The 24,037-nt window shown below is 45.8% G+C and overlaps 1 protein-coding gene across 1 annotated transcript in view; it reads right to left on the bottom strand.

Annotated features, from left to right (window-relative positions):
• Positions 1 to 6,389: 6,389 nt before the first annotated feature.
• Positions 6,390 to 24,037, bottom strand: part of COPS7B (COP9 signalosome subunit 7B) — a 28,112-nt gene continuing 10,464 nt past the window's right edge. Inside the window, exons 5-9 of the mRNA XM_061388245.1 lie at positions 23,741 to 23,816; positions 20,151 to 20,239; positions 18,034 to 18,236; positions 14,847 to 14,952; positions 6,390 to 7,623 (exon numbers count right to left, since the gene is read on the bottom strand). Of these exons, the coding sequence (XP_061244229.1) occupies positions 7,465 to 7,623; positions 14,847 to 14,952; positions 18,034 to 18,236; positions 20,151 to 20,239; positions 23,741 to 23,816 (633 nt within the window). The 3' untranslated portion in view covers positions 6,390 to 7,464. The remainder of the gene's footprint in view (positions 7,624 to 14,846; positions 14,953 to 18,033; positions 18,237 to 20,150; positions 20,240 to 23,740; positions 23,817 to 24,037) is intronic.

The raw sequence follows: 24,037 nt of genomic DNA, 5'->3' as shown, positions 1-24,037 counted from the left end.
GACTCTTTACAGAGGAAGGAAGAAGCCAGAGGGGCCAGCCACACTGCCTGCTGCAGAGTTTCTTCCCCAACCAGCAGGCCATATTGCCTCTCCATGGCCCTGTCCCACTCAAGACCTCAGGTGTTCGAGAAGCTTATGAGGTGAGTGAAGGTGCTCTTCCCGCCAGAACCATCAGCACCCGCCAGAACACTCCGATTCACAACTCCTTCTCAATGGCCAGCAGCACAGAAAGACCAGTGGTTTAGTGGGAAAATCCTGGCATATTTACTGAAATGACAATGTGGTCCCTGGACTTAATATATATGGTTCCTCATCATGTTAAGGAAGCATCCTTCTCTTAGATTCCTAAAAGGTTGTTTAGGATTGTATATCTAATTTTATAAAATTCTTTTCATCTACATTCATAAATGAAATGAGACCAAGAAAAATAAAAGCTATCTTAGATTTGGGTTAATAGGACTAACCTAGAAACTTTTGTTTTCAGTTCCTTTTTTTTAAACAAAAACCTGTTCAGCCTATAATGATGAAGGGAATCACTGAATCATTTAATAACAGGAATTCACCCAGTAAATAATATGAACCCAGAGCCTTGTGAAGCCTTGTTAGGGGCTTCCCTGACAGCTCAGTTGGTAAAGAATCCACCTGCAATGCAGGAGACCTCAGTTCAATTCCTGGGTCAGGAAGATCCACTGGAGAAGGGATAGTCTACCCACTCCAGTATTCTTGGGCTTCCCTGGTGGCTCAGCTGGTAAAGAATCCACCTGCAATGTGGGAGACCTGGGTCTGATCCCTGGGTTGGGAGATCCTCTGGAGAAGGGAAAGGCTACCCACTCCACTATTCTGGCCTGGAGAATTCCTAAATCCATGGGGTCACAAAGAGTCAGATACAACAGAGAAACTCACTTTCAGAGCCTTGTTAAAGATACATCTTCAGTAGCATTTAAGTTTCATTTCTTGGTTTTTAGCCAGTTCTAGCATTTTATTTCTTGAATTATGGTCACTCAATTTTCCAGAAAATTCTCTTTATCACTGAGTTTCAAATAGATTGATGTAACATCTTAGTTTTAAAATACTGTTCTCTTTATTCATTTATTGCCTTTTATTAATTAGATTTGCCAGGTATATATCTTTTTCATTATTTAAAAAGCCCTCTTAAACTAACTTTTGATCTGGCCAGTTAATTTATTTTTGCATTTATCTTTATAGTTTCCTTCCATATACTTTTCTTAATTTCATACTTTTTAACTTTTCTTTGGCTGCCTTCCTACTATTAACACATAGTGGATATCCACAGAGTACACTGAATGAATGAATTTTCAAAGAGGCAGAAAAATGGGAAAAAGATGGGTTCAAAAAACAATAAAAATAGAATAGTGAGGATGTGGTATATCAGATGTGAGGTAGGGAGGAATTAAGGATGAACCCCCAAGTTCTGGCTCAGGTAGCTGTGTTATGGGACTGAATTACGTTCTCCCCAAATTTATATATATTAAAGTTTTAACCACAATATGACTGTACTAGTCCTTTAAAATAATTAAGATTAAATGAAGTCATAAAGGTGGAGCCCTAATCTAATATGACTGATGTCTTTATGAGAAGAGGAAGAGACACCGGGGATGCATAGGCTCAGAAGAAAAGCAGTGTGAGGACACAGGGGAAGGTGGCTGTCTGCACATCAAGGAGAGAAGCCTCAGGAGACACCAAACCTGCCAACACCTTGATTCCCTCCAGAACTGTGAGGGAATAAATTTCTGTTGTTTAAGCCAGCTAGTCTGTGCGCTTCATTATGACAGCCCTATAAAACAATACATTTGATGAACTGTGGGCATCATTTACTGTCTATGAGAGTAGACCTGGGAAGAAAACCACCAGCAGATGGCTGGCAATAGGAGCCATGTGGCCAAGGATTTAGGTGTGGATGAGGGAGAAAGTAGAAACAAAGTGTACACAACTCTCAAGAAACTTACTTGTTAAAGAGAAAGAGCAGTGGTGGTCAGAAAGAGACATCAGGCTCAGAGAGGGTCTCCATCACATACAGCCACTAGGAGAGGCCAAAGACACAAGTGAAAACTCTTGAGAGAAGAGGTGAGGTGGATCCCTACCACACAGGTGGACAAAGTACACTCCTGTGGAAGGAGGCTGCGTGTAAAGGGTAGATGTAGGCGATTCTGTAGATGAAAGACAAGAAACTGGGCATTTCCCCATCTGGTGAGATTTTCACTATTCTACTCTGAAGTAGAATAGTCTTCTGCTCAAAGTGAGGGGTAAGATGGAGTAAATGACTTTAAAAGAACAGTGAATCAACACAGTACTGTAAAGCAATTATCCTTCAATTAAAAAAAAAATGAAACTTAGCTCTAGGGAATGAGTGAGAGCTGACAAGAGGCGTGTGATGGGATGGCCCCACAGCTCTGAGGAGCCCGTTTAGAGACAAGAGGCACCACCCCGCAGCTGTGTGCCTTCTCCAGTGCCTGTATGAGATACTGTATGAGGCCCCATTCTCCTTAGATTCCATGGGTGCTCTGTTGTAACATTTCTTCAGGGATAGCACTTCCTTTAGAATCCACCAAAGCATCTTCTATGGTTCCACTGTGACTTCTTTTACTTGTATACATTCTCCACAGCTTATATGATCCACGCCCATGGTGACACTTCATTTCCTGTGACTCAAAAATTTGGAAAGGTAACCAACTGGATGAGACCTTAATAGGGTTTTGCTAGGAAAAAACAATGTAAGACAGGAACAAGTGACCCCAAAATTTGGGCTGCCTCTGAACTTTGCTCTCCCAGTTAACTTCATTGTGGGTTTCATCCTTAACCAAAGGAGAAAGTTCTCAACCCTAACAGATCAACCAGTCTGTTGTTCCATGTCATTCTAACTGTTGCTTCCTGACCTGCATACAGATTTCTCAAGAGGCAGGTCAAGTGATCTGGTATTCCCATCTTTAACAATTTTCCAGTTTGCTGTGATCCATACAGACTGGCTCCAAATATGGAGAGGAGTCCATCAAGGCTGTATATTGTCATCCTGCTTATTTAACTTATATGCAGAGTACATCATGAGAAACGCTGGGCTGGATGAAGCACAAGCTGGAATCAAGATTGCCAGGAGAAATATCAATAACCTCAGATATGCAGATGACACCACCCTTATGGCAGAAAGTGAAGAACTAAAGAACCTCTTGATGAAAGTGAGAGAGTGAAAAAGCTGGCTTAAAACTCAACATTCAGAAAACTAAGATCATGGCATCCAGTCCCATCACTTCATGGCAAATAGATGGGGAAACAGTGGCTGACTTTACTTTTGGGGGCTCCAAAATCACTGCAGATGGTAACTGAGGCCATGAAATTAAAAGACACTTGCTCCTTGGAAGAAAAGTTATGACCAACCTAGACAACATATTAAAAAGCAGAGACATTACTTTGCCAACAAAGGTCTGTCTAGTCAAGGCTATGGTTTTTCCAGTGGTCATGTATGGATGTGAGAGTTGGACTATAAGAAAGCTGAATGCTGAAGAAATCAATGTTTTTGAACTGTGGTGTTGGAAAAGACTCTTGAGAGTCCCTTGGACAGCAAGGAATCCAACCAGTCCATCCTAAAGGAAATCAGTCCTGAATACTCATTGGAAGGACTGATGCTGAAGCTGAAACTCCAATACTTTGGCCACCTGATGTGAACACACACTGGAAGACCCTGATGTTAGGGAAGATTGAAGGTGGGAAGAGAAGGGGACGACAGAGAATGAGATGGTTGGATGGCATTACAGAATCGATGGACATGAGTTTGAGCAAGTGCTGGGAGTTGGTGATGGACAGGGAGGCCTGGAGTACTGTAGTCCATAGGGTCGCAGAGTCGGACACAACTGAGCAACTAAACGGAACTGAATAGATCAACACTCCCTTCTTGTAATGACCATGTATTGTACCCACTTTTACAGTCCTAAGGTCATTATAAATAATCTAAATTCATTTTTTGGCTGCACGGGTGTTCCCGGCTATGCACAGGCTTTCTCCAGTTGCAGTGAGCAGGGGCTACTCTTTTCGGTGTGCGGGCTTCTTGCTGCAGTGGCTTCTCTTGTGGAGTGCAGGCTCTAGGTATGCGTGCTTCAGTAGTCGCAGCAAGAGGGCTCAGCAGTTGAGGCTCGCAGGCCCTAGAACACGGGCTCAGTTGTAGCACACAGACTTAGCTGCCTTGCAGCTTATGGAATCCTCCTGGAGCATGGATTAAACCAGTGTCCCCTGCACTGGCAGGCAGATTTTCAACCACTGGACCACCAGGGAAGTTCCAGACATAAGTTTAAAGGATCTACTTAATTCCCTATAGGTAATGTAAAGGAGACGTAAAATGAAATTTATAATAAAAAATTTACCTTAATCTGTAAATCTCAAGCGTAACTATAAGAATAAAGACTTAGTGAAGCAGTCAGATGCTCATGGCTGTATACAGATCCCCAGGAAGACAGGATCACAGAATGAAAAGGGTATAATACACTTGGAAGCCAAACACATGAGTACTGAGACACTCCATCAGGTCCAGTAAAAATGAACCAACTGCTGCACTTCAAACAAATGTTTGGAGACTCAAGCTGTTAATGACTAAGTACAAAAACTTAAATGTGGTTTGGTTTCAGGCACCCCAGCACATGAGATACAGAAAACCGCCTTTATGTGAAACATCACAGGTTGTCATATCAGCTTCTTTGATGACCACCCTTTCCCATTACTCTCAAGTTTGGGGACGGAAATACTATCAGTGGTGGCCATCTGGATCTGGGGGACTTTGACCGCCTCCCTCATGTTATCAACATAATGCCTCTCATCCAGAAAGTAAAGACGACCAACGAGGCCTCTAGGAAGCGGATGGCTTAGGGGTCAAAGACGGGCGGGCGCTACTACCAAGCTAACTGCTTCATACTGCAGTGTCTCCTTCCCGAACTCAGAGGGTTCCCTGCTGCTGTGGACACCTCTTCTGAACATTCATTGTTTTGATATGGAAAATACTCAAGCAGATTTCAGACCCAAGCCTGGCTGACATAGCAGGCCAGGTGGGAAACTGCAGAGCTCAGAGGGCAGGCCTCCTAGAGTCCAGCAGAGCCAAGAACTTCCAGCTGTCCCCACGATGCCAGGTGCCCCACCCCACCTTCTGCTTCCTTACAAAGTGGCTGCGTGGGTCTGGGAAACAGGCTGTGATGCATTGGGTGTCAGTTAAGAGCAAGAGGGGCCCTCAGAGGAATAAGCAAGCAGAAGGGTACTGAGGGTGAGTTTGGGGACTACCTAGAGAAGACAGCTGGGCACTCAAGTCCAGAGATCCAGGAGTCTTCATTTCACCCCTGAACACCAGGGGACTCTGAATTTCTGAGCTTCCATTTTCTCACATGTAAAGTGAGGATGGCTCTAGCAATACTTACCTTACCAATCTCAGGAGACTGTTCAGTGGAGGGATTCGATGACTTACTGTAGATGAAGCCATTCTGTAGAGCACCTTGGGAGTGTTGTTCTTATGACTGTCACTACTATTCGTAAGAACAGCAGACCCGTGGAGAAGGTGAACCTCGAGCCCCTGAGGGCCTGGGGCAGTCAAACAACAAGCGGGTGCACACTTCCTACAGATGAGTCACGTTTCCTAACCTGCTCCCTGGCAGGAAACATAAGGATCGATGACCACTTGCAAGAGCAAGTGACTGTTTTTGGATCTAGAAGGAATAAGTGGAAAAACCTATAAGGCTGGGAGGTGTTTTTGAGAAATACTATGTTTCCAAAAATATCCCCAAAATGTGTTCCACTAAAAATTACCAAAAAGGACTGGATGCTGAGATGAGTGTGGGAACCGACTTCCTCCCCCATGCCTTCTCTGAGATCTTAACAATGAACTTCCAGTGAGGATATGGGATGCAGGATGTGCCAGATTTATTTAACAGAACCTCCTTTCCACAGAGCATCTACCAAAGGGTTTCATGAAACATACTTTGGGAATTAAACCCTCCAGCTCAGCATGTAATATGGGGACATGGATTATAAGAAAGGAAACAAGAACACTTTGTTAACATTCAGTCAATGGTAGGCAGCTGCTGGACATTTTGGAAAAAGGAGAAATCTGTTTTTTACCATGGCACTGACACAGTATCACCTGTTCCCTGAACCCCCTAATTCCAGCCCCTCGAGATCCACCAGCTATGCAACCCCACATTTTACAGTCACATACATTAAATCTATGTTTATTTTTTGTTCTAAAATGTGCTTTTTCTCTCTTTAATATCAGCCCAGGACCTCCACCTCCCCTTAAAAAAAAAGCCAACAAACACCACCACACGCACACATACACACACACCACCCTCCAACCAGGTGAAAATCCCCGGCGATTAGTCTATAACAAATATTGACACGAGGGGGAAAAAAAGCATGTTGAAATGTATTAGAATCAGAACCTGTACAAAAAAAAAAAAAATTAAAATATAACCTGAAACTGTTCAAGTTCAGAAAGGCTACTAGTCAAGTCCTTTTCTCTTGCCAGGAGAATGCCATCATCAGAGGGCTCTGGGTCACCAGCCAGGGAGGGTGGGAAGAAAGAAACAGAAGCAGCAACAAATCCTTCACCAGAGGGACCACGACACACCATCCCCACCACAGATGCAGCCGGGAGGAATTAAAGACCTCGGGAGAGCGAATGTTGGCAGACAGCCTCTGTGGGCAGCCGGGGCCTTCACACCAAAGGCCAGTCTGAGTAGTCAAAAGGCAGCAGGGAGCGAAGCCAGCAGAGAACACCAAGCCAGAAGAGACTTCTGCCACCCAGCAGACCCATGGCAACCCAGCACTGGTGCTCAGATACCAGGGGTAAAGACAGCCCAGTGCTCCCAGCTAATGAGAGATTGGAGCTGGGCATTAAGAGGCTGAAAACCCGCAGGTTTAGTAAACACAGCCCAGCGTCGGCATCCCTCCATGGCCTGATCGGAGCTGCCAACAAGGGGTAAGGCAGGAGAGGGAAAAAGAAGCATTTTGATACCTGGCTACTAGAGAGCACCCACACCTCTGTGGGTACTGTGTACAAGGGGCTGGAGAAGGAAGGCGCCCCCCTCACTCAGAGAGCACCCATCCCTGTGGGCCGGTTAAAGCTGCTTCCGGCTTATGAACAGCCTGACAAAATGACACGAAGCAAAAGGAAAACTGGGAGACAAGCCCTTAGACAGGAACGAGAACCTCCTGGAGGGAAGCTGGGCAGTGTCGGCCCTGTTGGGATGGCATCCGTGGAGCCCCTGAGTCTGAAGGGAGCAACTGGGGACAGGGGCGGTGGGCTGGTGGGGAGGGACTTAACGGTTCTTCTGGAACAGTACCAACGAGGGGGGAGGCGCTGGTGAGGGGACGGGCAGGTCTGGAACTCACGGAAGGTGGAGAGGGGAGGAAGAAGGCCCTCGGTGTCCCCTCCCCACCTGACCCAGGCCTGGTGAGTGCCAGCTGCCCCAGCCTGCCCTAGTGGCGGCTGGAGACCAGACCTTTCACTTTGGACATCTTCTTAGTGGGCTGCCTCTGCTCGGCGTGAGGGGGACACTCTCGTTCGGCCAACTGCTGTTCCATCTCCTGAGCCGAGGAGGATGCGGTAGCTTTGAGGGTCTTCTTAATGTTGGTAACCTGGAGGGAGACAGAGAATTGGCGTGCTCAGCCCGTACGTGCCAGAAACTCACAAGTTGCTCCTGCAACAACGGGGGCCACTCAGTGAAGAAACCAGAGCCCTCTGCAAGAAGACCTGAGATTATCTTCAGAAACCCACGCAAGGGGAGAATGAGCAGGGGCTACTCAGAGAAGATTATGTGGAAGTGAGTGGAGCAGAAAAGCGGAACGAATAACGCTTTCTTGGTTGAAAATGGGAAACAAGCCAAGTGGTAGTGGACCATTTGGCAAAAAGGTACAACAGAGCAGGTGAGAGAAAGCACTGACTAAAATGGCCACAGAAAAAGAAAGGGGGACATGAGATGCTATACTCAGCTGACCGCTTTCAGGTATGAAACCGCAAACTACTTTCACAAGAACTTTGGAATACAATTGCATGAGCCTTTATTTCGGCTTCCCTGGTGGCTCTGATGGTAAAGAATCAGCCTGCAATGCAGGAGACCTGGGTTCAATTCCTGGGTTGGGAAGATCCCCTGGAGAAGGGAATGGCAACCCACTCCAGTATTCTTGCCTGGAGAATTCCATGGACACAGGAGCCTGGTGTGCTGCATTCCGTGGGGTCCAAAGAACACGACTGAGCAACTAATATTTTCTTTCTTAAATAAGCAACTAAAAGGTAAACTTCAGCCAACTAAGTGACCAATGGCAAAAAATGTAGTCAAAGAAAAATGAAATCACAGTACTGTTTTCAGCAGACCTTTCTTAACGGATATTTAAGCACCTCCTCCTGAACATATCCTATACAGTAACATGGGTGTACTGTTCTATGAATGTTCTGCTAAGTCGCTTCAGTCGTGTCCAACTCTGTGCAACCCCGTAGACGGCAGCCCACCAGGCTCCCTGGTCCCTGGGATTCCCCAGGCAAGAACACTGGAGTGGGTTGCCATTTCCTTCTCCAATGAATGTTCTACCATTTCTTAATTAGTTCCTAGCTTGCTTTCCACTTATGTATGGTGCTTCAATGAACAGCCTTGGCATACTTTTGTGAACACCTGTGGACTTTCCAGATCAAAGGGTTTACACATTTTACTTTAGTAACTACTGCTATACTGCCTTCTGAAACATGACTGTACCAACTTGTCCTACAAACTATGAGCTCCTATGCCCATATTATACACATTTCCCAACGCCAGTTCTAAAGGATCATTCATACCTTTGCCCTTCAGCTAGCTGAGAATAATAATAAAGGGAAGAAAAACAGAAGAGGAAATATCAACTTTTTCCCCCAATCATTAGAAGGAAGAAAGAGGAGAAAGCTGGTGCAGAGAAAGGTGTATGCTTGTTAGTAAGAGTAAGCAGCTTCCCCTGTTTGGTGGCTTCTGTGTTCTCTGGGAAGAAGCCCTGGTTTCTTATAGAACAAGAAGGGAGCTATTACTGTCAACACTTCTCAACAGGCAGAGTATCAGGAGCTTGAGTAAGAGACAGTCCAAATGCAGAAAGGAAAGCAACATAAAAATTAGGTTCCTGGAGGAGAGCTGTCATCTGCGGAATGGGCCTAGACTAGACTGCAGGTCATTTTGTTTTTTGTTGTTCTGAGATGTAGGAACAGCCACGCCTCAACACTGCTGTCCCCTCAGTCATCTCAATGGCATTTCTAAGAGGAGCATCAACAGAGGACTGTGGACGGGGACAGTGGACACGGAGGGCCACCGAATCCAAGGCTGGGTGCATCCGGTGTCGGCCAGGCCCAGACATGCCATCTCAGGACCCTGGGCATCCCACGTTCCCGGGCTCACTGCTGCTCTGTTATCTCCTGTTCAGGAGAGTTACCTGGTGAGGTAGTGAGCAAAGAATGTGAAGCAAGTGGACAGCCTGCCACTCTTTCTCTTACTTCAAGGCGTATTTGATGGCCGTGGAGGAGAGATTAAGAAATGTGACTTCTCAGTTATCACTGCTTTATAAAACAATACTCCAAGTGCCTATTTACCTCTTCAGTTTCTTATAGAAACTTATCTCCCAATAAGCTGATATTTTGGGTGCTCAGTGACACTGGCATGCCACATGAAGAAATGAGACCTACCTCAAGGACAAATCTGGCTTGTTCTCCATTTCTGACATGCCACTCAAGACCTTGTACCATCCTTCCCTTCGCAACACATGCCCCCCATTCGAGCCACACCAAGTCCCCAGCCACACACGCAGGAGCAGTCATTTCCCTCTACCTGGCTACCTGTCCTGCACACCCTGTCATTCCAGCCTGGGCAAGCCTCCTCCTTCACTAGCCCCCTCCAACCCCACCTCTTCCACAAACCCACCCTGACCACTCGCCCACGCTGACCTGTCTCCCCTCAATTACACTGCCTGGCAGCGCCGCTCACTGTCAGATGGCGGCCTCCTACATGCTATGTCTCCTCTGTTTCAGGGGTTCACATCTAGCTTCCTACAGTGAGACTACACGCTGACAAAGCTGAGCCCTCCACAGTCGGGTAAACAAACCTAGGTGAAAAGAGGGCTTCCTGAAGAAATGAGGCCCTTTTTCCTCACAAGGCCTCAGCTGGATGGGGTGGGGGTGGGAGTGGGGTCATGACATGGCTCACAGTGGGTCGTTATGCATATACCATGCTCAATCAGTTTGACTGTTGGCATTTAAAACACATGGAACTTACAAAGGAGACTGCTGAGCCAGTTACAGACTCTCAGAGTTGAAGGGAGAGTCAACCAGCTTTCTGTAATAACTCCCCAGGTCTAACCATAGACACCTCCTTTTAGAACCCAAGACTGGCCACTCAGGCAGGTCCGTCAATTAAGCCTGTCTCAGCTCCATGGAACAATCCTGAGAAGTCTAACTCTGCCTTCACAGAGCCACTCTTGAAACAATGATTGATATCCCGCAGGCTGGACCTCTTTGGCCTCAATGTCGTGCTGCCTTCTAATTTTCTTCCTTGAGCAGTCTGGCTTGCAGGCCAGAACCATCCTACTACCCCAGATGACCTAGAGTTTGTCAGGTCCCTCAGATGATGAGTGCCGGATTCTCACATGGGACTGCATGTGCTGACACAATCACAGCCTAGCTCTACTAGAGACTTTAGATACTCAGGTGAAAGGGGAATCGAGACAGCTCAGGGCAGGAAGACACCTTTGAGCTGTGGGGCCGAGCAAAGGCAGACAACATGAGTAGAGCGCATAGTGGGGAAAGGGCCACACAGAAAAAGGAGACCAGGGAGACGGCAAGAAGCCTCTCAGGAGGCACGGGAAGTACACGCTAACAGCCAACGCGCTCAAGGTCTGTCACTAACTCAGCTTCTGGAGGATTTTCCATATTGAAAGAAAAGAGTGTACTTTGTCCAGTTATGCTGTATTACCTACCTGACTGGAAAATGGCTTATCTTGTAAACGCAGCAAGAGCTATATATTGACGTTCCACAGAACATCAGACTTATAAGCACATTCAAATATGAAGAAGAATACATTCCAAAATCAAATATAAGTGATGAGGTACTTTGTGGAGGTGACCAATACCTCCCTCCAGAGCATTTGCTCGGGGATGACAAACAGTTCGTGACATCACTGCTTTATCTCCTGCAGGTATGCTGGCATTGTGACTAGTTTGTGTTATTTCTGTGAAAGACTAAAATGAGAGAATATTCTTAGGCAGTTTGCATGGGGCTGACTTCACTAAGAGGGAAAGCTCTTAAAGCTAATAGCCACCAGAAGTTTGCTGTTATACGATTTGAGGGAAAAAAAAACATGGAAGTTTTCCCCTCTGAGAACACCAATCTAACTTAAAAATAAATAAAGATCAACTTAGTTGAGAAGATGACTAAAAAAGTTAAGAGTAACAGAAGCATAAATACAAGCAGAATAGAACAAAATTACAACTTGGTGGTAGATCTGTTTTCAAGTCAACAAATACTTAGTGAGCTACATGTAGCAGCCAGGTCATACATTTAGAAAAACTGACAAGGCTCTGGGCTTTGACCAGGCTCCTACTCTTCTCAGAGTTGTCTGCTCTAGATTTCCTAGAAGAGTATCAAATTAGTGAAAAGTGAAAGTGTTAGTTGCTCAGTCATGTCCAACTCTTTGCAACCCCATGGACTGTGGCCCGCCAGGCTCCTCTGTCCATGGGATATTTCCCAGGCAAGAATACTGGAGAGGGCTTCCATGCCCTTTTCCACAGTATCCTCTCGGCCCAGGGATCAAACCCAGGTCTCCTGCATTACAAGCAGATTCTTCACTGTCTGAGACACCAGGAAAGACCAAATTAGAAGGCTGCCTTAATTGGTAGTGGAGGTGACCTTGGTTATTGTTGTCGATGTTCAATTGCTAAGTTGTGTCCAATTCTTTGTGACCCCATGGACTACAGCACGCCAGGCTTCCCTGTCCTCTGCTGCTGCTGCTGCTAAGTCGCTTCAGTCGTGTCTGACTCTGTGCGACCCCAGAGACGGCAGCCCACCAGGCTCCGCTGTCCCTGGGATTCTCCAGGCAAGAACACTGGAGTGGGTTGCCTTTTCCTTCTCCAATGCGTGAAAGGTGAAAGGGAAGTCGCTCAGTCGTGTCCAACTCTTAGCGACCCCATGGACTGTAGCCCACCAGGCTCCTCCATACATGGGATTTTCCAGGCAAGAGTCCTCTGCTGCTACTGTTAAGTCACTTCAGTCGTGTCCGACTCTGTGCGACCCCATAGATGGCAGCCCACCAGGCTCCGCTGTCCCTGGGATTCTCCAGGCAAGAACACTGGAGTGGGTTGCCTTTTCCTTCTCCAATGCGTGAAAGGTGAAAGGGAAGTCGCTCAGTCGTGTCCAACTCTTAGCAACCCCATGGACTGCAGCCCACCAGGCTCCTCCGTCCATGGGATTTTCCAGGCAAGAGTCCTCTGCTGCTACTGTTAAGTCACTTCAGTCATGTCCGACTCTGTGCGACCCCATAGACGGCAGCCCACTAGGCTCCTCCGTCCCTGGAATTCTCCAGGCAAGAATCCAGGCAAGTGGGTTGCCATTTCCTTCTCCAAAGAGTCCTCTAGTTGGCTCAAATTTCTTTCTCTTCCACTTAAGCAAGCCCTTACTGCCACCTGGTGGCAGCATCAGGCCCTGCCAGCTGGAGCAGCTGTGTTTTCCAGTAGCGGACTGCTGACAGCCAAGTCCACACGTGCTGGCTCTCTCGTTTAATAACCGTACTTTAAGGAGTCCACACTGTTGTCTAAGTACTGGTCGGGCTTCCACATTAGGCAATCAGTGTCTTCTTTCATGAGATGCCATTTATTATGGAAATAAACTGGAGCCATTCAAAGTTCTACAACTAGTATCATTCATGTTGGCAAACCACCACCATCAAGCCCACCACCTGACACACAATTAGCAGCAGTCCAATCACCCTGGTTCGATTCTTGAGTTGGGAAGATCTGCTGGAGAAGGGATAGGCTACCCACTCCAGTATTCTTGGGCTTCCCTTGTGGCTCAGCTGGTAAAGAATCGCTTGCAAGGAGGGAGGGGGGTTCAGGATGGGGAACACGTGTATACCTGTGGCGGATTCATATTGATGTATGGCAAAACCAATACAATATTGTAAAGTAATTAACCTCCAATTAAAATAAATAAATTTATATTAAAAAAAAAAACAAAGAAAGAATCACCTGCAATGCAGGAGACCTGGATTCAATCCCTGGGTTGGGAAGATCCCCTGGAGAAGGGAAAGGCTATCCACTCCAGAATTCTGGCCTGGAGAATTCCATGGCCTGTATCACAGGGTCACAAAGAGTCGGACACGATTCAGTGACTTTCACTTCACTTCACTCCAACCACACTGGGGCAGCCGGCAGCTATCAGGCTCCTCCTGGGCGACCAACCAGGTTAAAGAGCATTTCAGGTGATCCCAGGTCAAGTGAGCATTTTGCCTCTAAATCTCCTATTTCCGGGGTCTGATTTACAGGGAACAGTCAGTGAAGAGGAGAGAGGCTAGCCTTTGCTACTTCGCTCAGACATCAATCCCAGGTCAAAGAAGAAACTACAATCTTCAACAGGGGATCACAGAGCTCACTAGAGGAGCAGCAGGCTTACTTTCCTAATTGCTTCTGTCTTTGACTAATGCTAAATTGAATATAGATCACACTTCTCCTGCAAGAAGTAGGGTTAAAAATTTACAACAGGTGGAACATTCCCAAAGTAGGTGTGCCTGTGTAGTATACATGGGTGTTTGTGCACATAAATTCTCTCTGGTTTGTGAAAAGCAGACTTCAGCAGTTCACTGAAACAGGGTGTGCCTGAAATATACAATAATCATGTGAGCACTTATTATGCGTAAGGCACGGGGCAAAGAGCTGATCTTACAAAGATCAGGTTTTAATTTAAATAAGACACAGGTTTTATTTTTAAGAAATACATACAACAGAGTAGGGGAAATCTTCAAATTTCACAAATCCCCCTTTGAAAGGCATGACCACCTATTTCTTATGTTCCTTACCTCTAACTCTGGGTTCCAGTCTGCCATACTCTAGGACACCTGACTTTTAAAATTCATTAAATATCATTAATGCCTCAAGCTCCATCATACCAAAACAGAACTTTCAGTGCTAAAATTCTGATCTTCAGGGCTCCAAACAAATTGGGAGATGACTCACACGGGTGTCCAGGCTACAGTCTCACAAATGCCCATTCACTCCAGGGCTGGAGCCTGCATCTCCCCAGAGGCTAAAAGTGTCCTGAATAACCAGGTGTCTAATACCACAATCACAAATTTTACCTTCACTTGTGTTTCATTCATTGAATCTTTTCCCTTTCTTCCTTGTTCAGGATAAAACATATGATGCATTTTCAAAGGTTATGACAAACACGCACAGATTAGAGAATAAAACGAACATAGTGTACCCACCACACAGCCGAGGAGCAGAGCAGCATTAGGCCTGGATGCCAGGTGCCTCAGCCCAGCCTCACCCCGCCATCCACCCAGCCTAGTAACCATCAACCTTCCATCCACCCTGAAGGCCATCCCCAAACTCGTTTCTTGTGCTCTGCAGCTGCAAAGTGTGTGTGAGCTGAGTAATTACAACATGCTGGTCTCCAAGCCCACTCACCCTCTGGCGACCGGGAATCAGAAAGGAGACGGAGAGCACCAAGCCCAGGGATGGGTCACACTGTCCTCTACCTGAGCACCTTGCCCAGGGCCTGCTCGTGAGCGCTTCATCTACGCCAAGATTCACGAGAAAAGGAACAGGGATACCTGGGAGTGGGGACAGACACCCCCTGCCTTACCTCGGCCTCTACTTGCTGCTGAGTTCGGCTGTGGTTCTCCTTGTACTGGTTGGCTCTCAGAACTTGCTGCTCGATGCCCAGCAGGACAGCCTCGCAGCCATCACACCTACACAGGAGAGAACCAGCCTTGAGCTGCAGAGAAGCCTGGGAGTCCACCAGTCTCCCAAATCTCCCTCCCCAACTCCATAGACGCTTGCTGGAACATTCCGTCTGCAGGGGCTCTTGCCCCTTCAATCCTGCCACAGGACAGGTTGTTACTAAATACATAAGACAAGGCATATGGAAACAAACACAGAGGATATGGAGCAGTTTCCTAAGAGTTTATTTTTGACCATGGCATGCAGAATGCAAGCTCTTAGTTCCCCAACCAGGGATCAAACCCGCGCCCCCAGCAGTGGGAGCACGGAGTCTTAACCACAGGACCACCAAGGAAGTCCCTGGGGTGGTTTCTTAGAATACAGCTTCAATTTCCAACCTATGTGTCCCATGGGAAAGTGGCACAGACCATGCAATTAAAGGAATTAGGAGAGACTGCACAGGTGGCAATGACTGATCAGTTTTCTCATCAGAAAAAATTATTTTCTAAAAGCATTCTATTTTGAAGATTGCCCTTTTTCTTAGAAGTGTGTTACTTCCTGGTTGCCACCCACCTCCTCATTATTTCATTTTCCACACTTTTTATTTTGAAAATTTTTAAATGTAAAAAAAAACAGTTGGGAGAAGGAAATGGCAACCCACTCGAGTATTCTTGCCTGGAGAATCCCATAGACAGAGGAGCCTGGCAGGCTACAGTCCATGGGGTCGCAAGAGTCGGACACGACTTAGTGCACTATCTCACCCCAGAGATCCTGCCACATATACCACAAAAACCAAACACCCCCAGTGACCTTGGCCCCCCTGCTCCAATCACTCCCAGGTGGGAATCCAGGCACATGTCCACAGAGGTCACAGACAACACACATACGGTTCTGTTATGTCCCATATATTATCCTTTCATGTCCCAAGGAAGACATTTTCTCTTAGAGATTTTCATTTAGTGTTATCTTTAAAAAATCTTGTGTTAAACTTGCCTCCATCTTTTCCTTGGGTAAGGACAACCCAGAAATGGCCCTTTTGTGTCTGTGATGTTGCCATTCACAGCTTTCTTGACAGGCCTAGTACAATCTTGAGAACAGGGCTGCTGTATGCTGAATGTCAGACGGTAGCTCTTAGCTTTCCCTATCTTAGGGAGTTATGCTGTGCATTTTTATTGGTGTACCATGTTTGATTTGTCCCTAGTACCTTTGAAGTTTTTCTGAGAAATGAAATAATGCAACCTAAACTTATTAAAATACATTTTAAGCCTTAAAAAAAAAAAAAACAGTTGAAGCTGTAGTACAGTAAATACCCACCTCCCCTCCATTTCAGAGTCAGCAGTTGTGAACATCCTGCCATACCTGTGGAACCACTCTACGTACCAGCTTTGTTTCAAATCTGATTCCAATGCCTAAAAACAAGGGGTAAGAATTCGTAGACACCCTGGGATGGGAGCTAGGAGAGCCCTGAGTGCAAATATGTTGACGCCAGATGTTGGAGGTGAAAACTGTGTCGGTCATCTCAAAGACAGAAACAGACAGCCAACTTCAGCAGGACTAGATACCGAAAGCTTCTCTTCCAGACCATGTTCGTGTTAGGGGTATATTATAAGTTTCTTTCCCATCTATTCTGACTTAACAGTTTTACAATCTTTTGAAAGCTCCTGTATGTGTCACATGTTGTAAAGGGAAGATGTATGGAGTCACACCTAGGACGGAACCCTGGGTGAAGTGTGGGCAGCAACAGCCTGGGGGTCTGACAGGAGCTGCAGCGAGGGAAGCCTCTAGAAGGTCAAAGCCGGGCTGTACCTCCCCGATATGCACCTCCTGCGGCTAAGCCGGAGAGTCAGTCTGTTTAAAGACAGTTTTCACCCCCACCCCCACCCCTTGCCCAAAGTCTACCTGCCCTGTTTCATGATCTCAAACGTGACATGAGCCCACCTGCAACTGTACTCTTCTCACCTCCAACTATACTCTCATCCTGGCCCTCCTTCACAACTCGGTTTTTAATAACTATATCAAATTCTTATAGAATGTGCAACAGCTTTCACAAGCATCCAATTCCATTAAAATAGTTTATGTGCAAATGTCCCACTCCTTTTTATATACCAGAATACGGTTATCAAATATTCTATACCTGGGTCTATGTCCCAATTTAGAATAACCCATTCCTTGTCTTCAATATCCCTCATGGGGTTTTACAACAATGGCACCCCACTCCAGTACTCTTGCCTGGAAAATCCCATGGACGGAGGAGCCTGGTAGGCTGCAATCCATGGGGTCGCTGAGTCGGACACGACTGAGCGACTTCATTTCACTTTTCACTTTCATGAATTGGAGAAGGCAATGGCAACCCACTCCAGTGTTCTTGCCTGGAGAATCCCAGGGACGGGGGAGCCTAGTGGGCTGCCGTCTGTGGGGTCACACAGAGTCGGACACGACTGAAGCAACTTAGCAGCAGTAGCAGCCCAATGTTACTGATGCTGAATATGGTTCTCTTATCCACAAAATCTTACTGACACAAATTCCCCAGCTTAGTTGAAGGCTGAGGGTGAGTCTGTGAAGCAATAGGATCAGTGTCAGGCTTAAAAGACTCCACCTACCAACCCTGGGCATTTCACAGCCTGCTGCTAAATAGCCCCCAGTTGCACAGGACAAGAACAATTTTACAACTATGACATTAGGCAGCCTGAAGTGATTCTTGCTGTCACACAGATATAGTCACAAATGCAGCTCACACCCTGCTTGCTATCCCAAGGTCCCAGCACCCAGACAACCCCCGCTGATACCTGAAGACCACATTTCCCCAAACAGAAGCCCAAAGGCCAGGCTAGATATCCCCTTCCTAAAGGCGGGCGGCAGGGGGCAGTTGGCTTCCCTGGTGGCTCAGTGGTCAAGAATCCGCCTGCAGTGCAGGAGATGTGGGTTTGAGCCCTGGGTCAGGAAAATCCCCTGGAGAAGGAAATGGCAACCCACTCTAGGATTCTCATCTGGGAAATCCCATGGACAGAGGAGCCTGGCAGGCTACAACCCTTGGGGTCACGAAAGAGTCAGACACAACCTAGCGACTAAACAACAACAAAGGTGGGGGTGCCCCCTTCTTGGAGCCTCACCATTCATGCAAGGTCTTGACAATATTATTGATATCTTTCTTTCGGATGTCACGGCCAATGCAGAAATCCACTTCCAGCAGCTGGTTTCGCTGGTCCAGCTTGCCCTGGATGATGTCAGTGTAGACTGCCTCAATGATGAGGTCCTCCAGTTCCCGGAGGTTCCGCATCTCCAGGTCCTTCAGCAGCACGGAGTAAGGGATACACTGTGCAGAAGGTATGCATCATACTTACAAAACCACTGGTAAACATTCAAGAAAATTCAAGTTATTACCCAGATAGCCAATGTCTGCCTCAGGGCTTTGGGAAGTGCGGTCCAGTGGTAATTATTAACATTTACAGTGCGGTGAGATCTGGGCTTCCCCAGTGGCTCAGCTGGTAAAGAATCTGCCTGCAATGCAGGAGGTCTGGGTTCCAATCCTGGGTTGGGAAGATCCCCTAAAGAGGGGAAAGGCTACCCACTCCAGTAATTCTGGTCTAGAGAATTCCATGGACTGTATAGTCCATGGGATCACAAAGAGTTGGACACGACTGAGTGACTTTCACTCATGGCAACAAGAGATGGATAAAAGAGCTGTGAGACCGGTGGGATCCAAACCAGACCCACAGTATCTAGGAATGCATTCTCCTCCATCCTCTGCCTAGTGGACGTTGCTCACCTTTCAGCTAAGAAGAGAGAAATACTCAGTATCTGGCACTGTGCTGCCTTCTGGAAGCTTGCAGAATTTGTGTAACATGCTAGGTCATCAAAAAACTCCAAACAATCTCAGACACCAGAGAGACAAACTGGCTGCTTGCCCAGCAGAGCAAAAATTTTTAAAACTTACAGGCTAACACACCCACCTACAGGTGGCCACTGGGTACTGCCGGCTCAGGGGTCATCCTGAAATTTACATTTGCTTTCTTAGTCTCTTACCCAACAAAGTCAACTCCCCAATAGTAGTCCTGTAATGGGCTGTACCAAAATTCTGCATGACTCCAAGGAAAATGGATATTTAAATACCCAGTTTTCTGCAATTCCTCTGACACATCACTATTTGCTTGAAAATTAACAGAGCAATCAAATCTGCAGAAACAGACAGGAGGAAGATGTATGCAGAGAATATGACAAACCTACCTGAGGGGTGTTCTATGACTAAAGGTCTGAAATCCAGAGTTGGTACATGGGCTTACAATGAGAGGTTGCAAAAATGAGGTAAAGAGTCACTACTACTCTTTGCTATACTTGAGAAGTCCATGACCAGGACAAAAGGAAAAAAAAAGTTCAGGTCCTCATTTCCTAACAAATTAGGCCTCCCACCTGTAATGCCCAGCTGAGAATCAGAAATCTGTGATTAGACCAGATAAAATAATATTAATAAGTGAAAACAACAATCCAAGAACAAATATACATCTTTCTGGCTCAATCACAGAAGGAAAATGCAAAAAGCAAACTTTTTCAAAGGCACATCTTCATGAAAACTTAAGACATTTAGGTTAGGATTGAGCAGAGAGCCAAAACCCAACTATAAATTGACTGAACCTGGATCTTCTTTGTTAATGGCTATGAGCAGATGGTTGCATGTCACCTAAACTGAGTGGGGCAAAGACCTCAGAGACACAATGGTGTGGTATTTTACAGGAGGTTAGGGTCAGAAGTCAGCATATAAGGCAAAAAATTCCAATCAGTATATTCAACCTTGAAAATCCCCAGAGGAAGGCAGCCTATTAAAAAATCAACCTCTCAGTAAGTCCTCCAGCACAGAACAGTTCACTGTGTATTGAGTAACAGCTGAAGTGGTTAACTTGCCTTCAGATGCCTTGCTGTTTGAAAAATCTGCATCTTAAAACAGCAGTCTCCTTTAAGCATGGCAAATGCTTGAGCACGTGGGTTACCACGGCATGCCAGAGCTGAGACCTGCTGATTCACATCACTCCTGGGCATACTTTTCCTAAATGGAATCGTGAGTAATTATCTACACTATTTTAACTGCTATCTTATTCTCTTTTGTCCTTTGCCAGACAAATTTTCTGCATTTATGATGCAACTCTACCATGTGCAGCTAGGAGTTTCCACACTGATGCCAATGAGACACCTGCCTCGAGGTGAGGAAGAAGACAGGAAAGGGCTGGGGCCATACCTTCATCCTCGACGCCAAGCTCACGATGGTAAGGTGTTTCAGCTTGTTCTGCTGAGCTGTGCTCAGTTCTGGCAGGCTCTCCTTGTTGGCTGCTCAGTCCCACCCACCACAAAAATCAAGACACAAAACAAAATTAGGATTTCTTCACGGAATAAGCACACAAACTCCCCACATCAAACCTACTACTGAATCACTGTCATGACTCTGCACTTACTCATGAGGCAAATGTTCCATAAGCGCCTCCTGTCTTCACTCAAAGACCATGTGCTTCCAAAGAAGAAAAAAACTGAATCTCTACACCTAAGAAGCTGGGTCTCCTAAGAAGCCAGGCATGACTGCACAAAATGATATGAAAATTATCTTAATGAAATACTATTTTCAATGTCTTCCCAGAGTACCTGTTATGTGCAATGCACTATCTTAAGTGATTCAAGGGGAATAAGATGGGCCTTATCAGGGCTGCTGCACTCCACAACTCCAGAAGCACCAACCACCACCCACAGTTGGGCAATTCAATGGCCCTGGACTTGTCCTCAGTTGTCATCTGACATTTCAACAGCTACAAATGCAGGAGAACTACCAGAAGAAAGGTACAAGTTACCAGAAAACGACAAGAGGGTGAGAAGAAGAAAGGGAAAAAGAGAGCGCACAAGTGAGTGCAATCACACTGGGGAGATAGGAGAGAAAAAGAAAAAAAGGTGGAGCTTTGGATGACTGTGGAAGGACAGGCACAATGTGAGCAATGGCAATAATGAAAACAACTGCGATGGCAGCAGCCAAGGGAACAGACGGCAAGTTGTACTTAGTGCAAGTGCACACACAGATCCACACGTACACACACACAACCAGGGAGTCCTCACAACCACCCCACAAATCAGATTCCAAATGTCTTCGGTTCCTTACTCATAATTCTAGATTCCAACTGGTGAATCCAAACTGCCTTTTTTTCCCCTTGAGCACCCTGCTGAAATTCACGTGATGGCAATTCCTGACCTAAACTGAGTTAGGCTTTTTAATCCCATTTGTTGTGAACAGTCATTTGTTTTGCTGCAAAACTTGAATGCATGTGACTACTGGTTTTGCCCACATCTCTCAAGGGTGTTACATAAAAAAGTATATGCATTATACAACTTTTTAAAATCATATAACCTTTTTAGAATCCCTAAAATTCTAAATGATGAGACATCCAGCCCAAGAAGTGCAAATAAAGGATTGTGGACCTTTTTATTACTCCCCTCTGACAGATGAGGGGACTGAGGTACAGAAGATCACTTAATTTGCCAAAGGACACACAACTGGTGCAAGTGGAGACAGAGTATAAAAGCCAAGAATCCTGGTTCCAGAGTCTGTAAAATGCTGCTCTCTAGTAAGGACAGAAACAAAGGATTCACTCATTGGAACAAAGTGAAGGTCAGAAAAAACTAGCAAGTGGCAAACTGTCCAGTGTGATGGCAGCAAAGAGTTAAGTAAAAGTGACCAGGGAGAAAGAAAGTGAGAGAAAAAGCAGTCAGGGATACCACAGTGAAGACCTTGAGTCATACCACTGAAATAAACTGCCAGGTCTATGTCATACCACTAAAATAAACTAGGAAAGCCAGACAAAAACGCCTTGAGTGGAATATGAGTTAGTGTATGGACATGCATGTACCTCATTCCTGACAGTTACAATGACGATGCTGTACAATAACTTACAATGACTCAAATGATCTAGAAAAGAGAACTAGGTAAGTAGATTATGGAGTATTAGATTATAGAATATTAAAAATGACTATAAAGACGTACAGTAAAGTAATGCTCAAAATTCTCCAAGCCAGGCTTCAGCAATATGTGAACCGTGAACTTCCTGATGTTCAAGCTGGTTTTAGAAAAGGCAGAGGAACCAGAGATCAAATTGCCAACATCCACTGGATCATGGAAAAAGCAAGAGAGTTCCAGAAAAACATCTATTTCTGCTGTGTGGATCACAATAAACTGTGGAAAATTCTTAAAGAGATGGGAATACCAGACCACCTGACCTGCCTCTTGAGAAATCTGTATGCAGGTCAGGAAGCAACAGTTAGAACTGGACATGGAACAATCAGGAAGCAACAGTTAGAACTGGACATGGAACAACAGACTGGTTCCAAATAGGAAAAGGAGTTCGTCAAGGCTGTATATTGTCACCCTGTTTATTTAACTTATATGCAGAGTACATCATGAGAAACGCTGGACTGGAAGAAACACAAGCTGGAATCAAGATTACCAGGAGAAATATCAATAACCTCAGATATGCAGATGACACCATCCTTATGGCAGAAAGTGAAGAGGAACTCAAAAGCCTCTTGATGAAAGTGAAAGTGGAGAGTGAAAAAGTTGGCTTAAAGCTCAACATTCAGAAAATGAAGATCATGGCATCCGGTCCCACCACTTCATGGGAAATAGATGGGGAAACAGTGGAAACAGTGTCAGACTTTATTTTTCTGGGCTTCAAAATCACTACAGGTGGTGACTGCAGCCATGAAATTAAAAGACACTCCTTGGAAGGAAAGTTATGACCAACCTAGATAGCATATTCAAAAGCAGAGACATTACTTTGCCAACAAAGGTCCATCTAGTCAAGGCTATGGTTTTTCCTGTGGTCATGTATGGATGTGAGAGCTGGACTGTGAAGAAGGCTGAGCCCTGAAGAACTGATGCTTTGGAACTGTGGTGTTGGAGAAGAATCTTGAGAGTCCCTTGGACTGCAAGGAGATCCAACCAGTCCATTCTGAAGATCAGCCCTGGGATTTCTTTGGAAGGAATGACGCTAAAGCTGGAACTCCAGTACTTTGGCCACCTCATGTGAAGAGTTGACTCATTGGAAAAGACTCTGATGCTGGGAGGGATTGGGGGCAGGAGGAGAAGGGGACGAGAGAGGATGAGATGGCTGGATGGCATCACTGACTCGATGGACGTGAGTCTGAGTGCACTCCGGGAGTTGGTGATGGACAGGGAAGCCTGGCGTGCTGCGATTCATGGGGTCACAAAGAGTCGGACACGACTGAGCGACTGATCTGATCTGATAAAGGCGTAAAACATGGATAAACGCCTATGAAATAAGTGAATAAAGCCAGATATAAAATTGTACACGTAATCTAATTACACCTACAGAAATCATAAGCACAAGGGAGAAAAAGTCCAGGACCATAAAATGAACAGTGGTTATGGGTGGTACAACTACAAGTGACTTTTTTCCCTATTTTCCAAACCTTCTTCAATATGGTGATGGTATTTAGATAATATTTAACACTTAAAGACTTTCCAAATGGTATTCTGACATTTCACAACACTCCAAGTGCTCTACCAATACCAGTCCTCAAGAACCTCATCTGAAAAAAAACAAGGGCTGTATTTATGGATGAGCATAAACACAGCCCCCTTTAACCCACTGGGAAATAAAAGGAGGGAACCAAGGTCATCATGGGATGTCACCTACAGAGCACAGTGAGATGAGAAACAGCCAGGTAAGTGCCCACCCCATTATACCCCAGACCCCAGTGAGCCTCGGGAAGACAACACATCCAGGCAGAGTAACATAGTGGAGAGAAGTCTGGAGGATGTTACCAACTCACCTATGTAATCGGGGTATGTTCCATAGGCAAACAGATTCAGCAACTGCAAGTAAGCAGCGTTGGCTCCTTCTGCAAGCTGAGGAGGGAAAAAAGAAAACCGTTCACAGAGTGAGCTGTCTACCCATCACTGCAGCATTTGAGCAGAGGGCAGGTGATCACAGGCCTCAGTTCTGTACTGTGTTATTGCTTGGTCCCTGAGATCCCTCCCAACTCTGATTCTTTGGGAAAAAATAAATAAGGTTATTAAGGGCCCATATTTAAATTCTCTCTCTCAGGAATACACACTTTACACTCTAC

This window comes from Bos javanicus, chromosome 2, assembly GCF_032452875.1.
Source record: "Bos javanicus breed banteng chromosome 2, ARS-OSU_banteng_1.0, whole genome shotgun sequence".
Taxonomy (NCBI): domain Eukaryota; kingdom Metazoa; phylum Chordata; class Mammalia; order Artiodactyla; family Bovidae; genus Bos; species Bos javanicus.
This window is presented reverse-complemented; position numbering and strand designations above follow the sequence as displayed.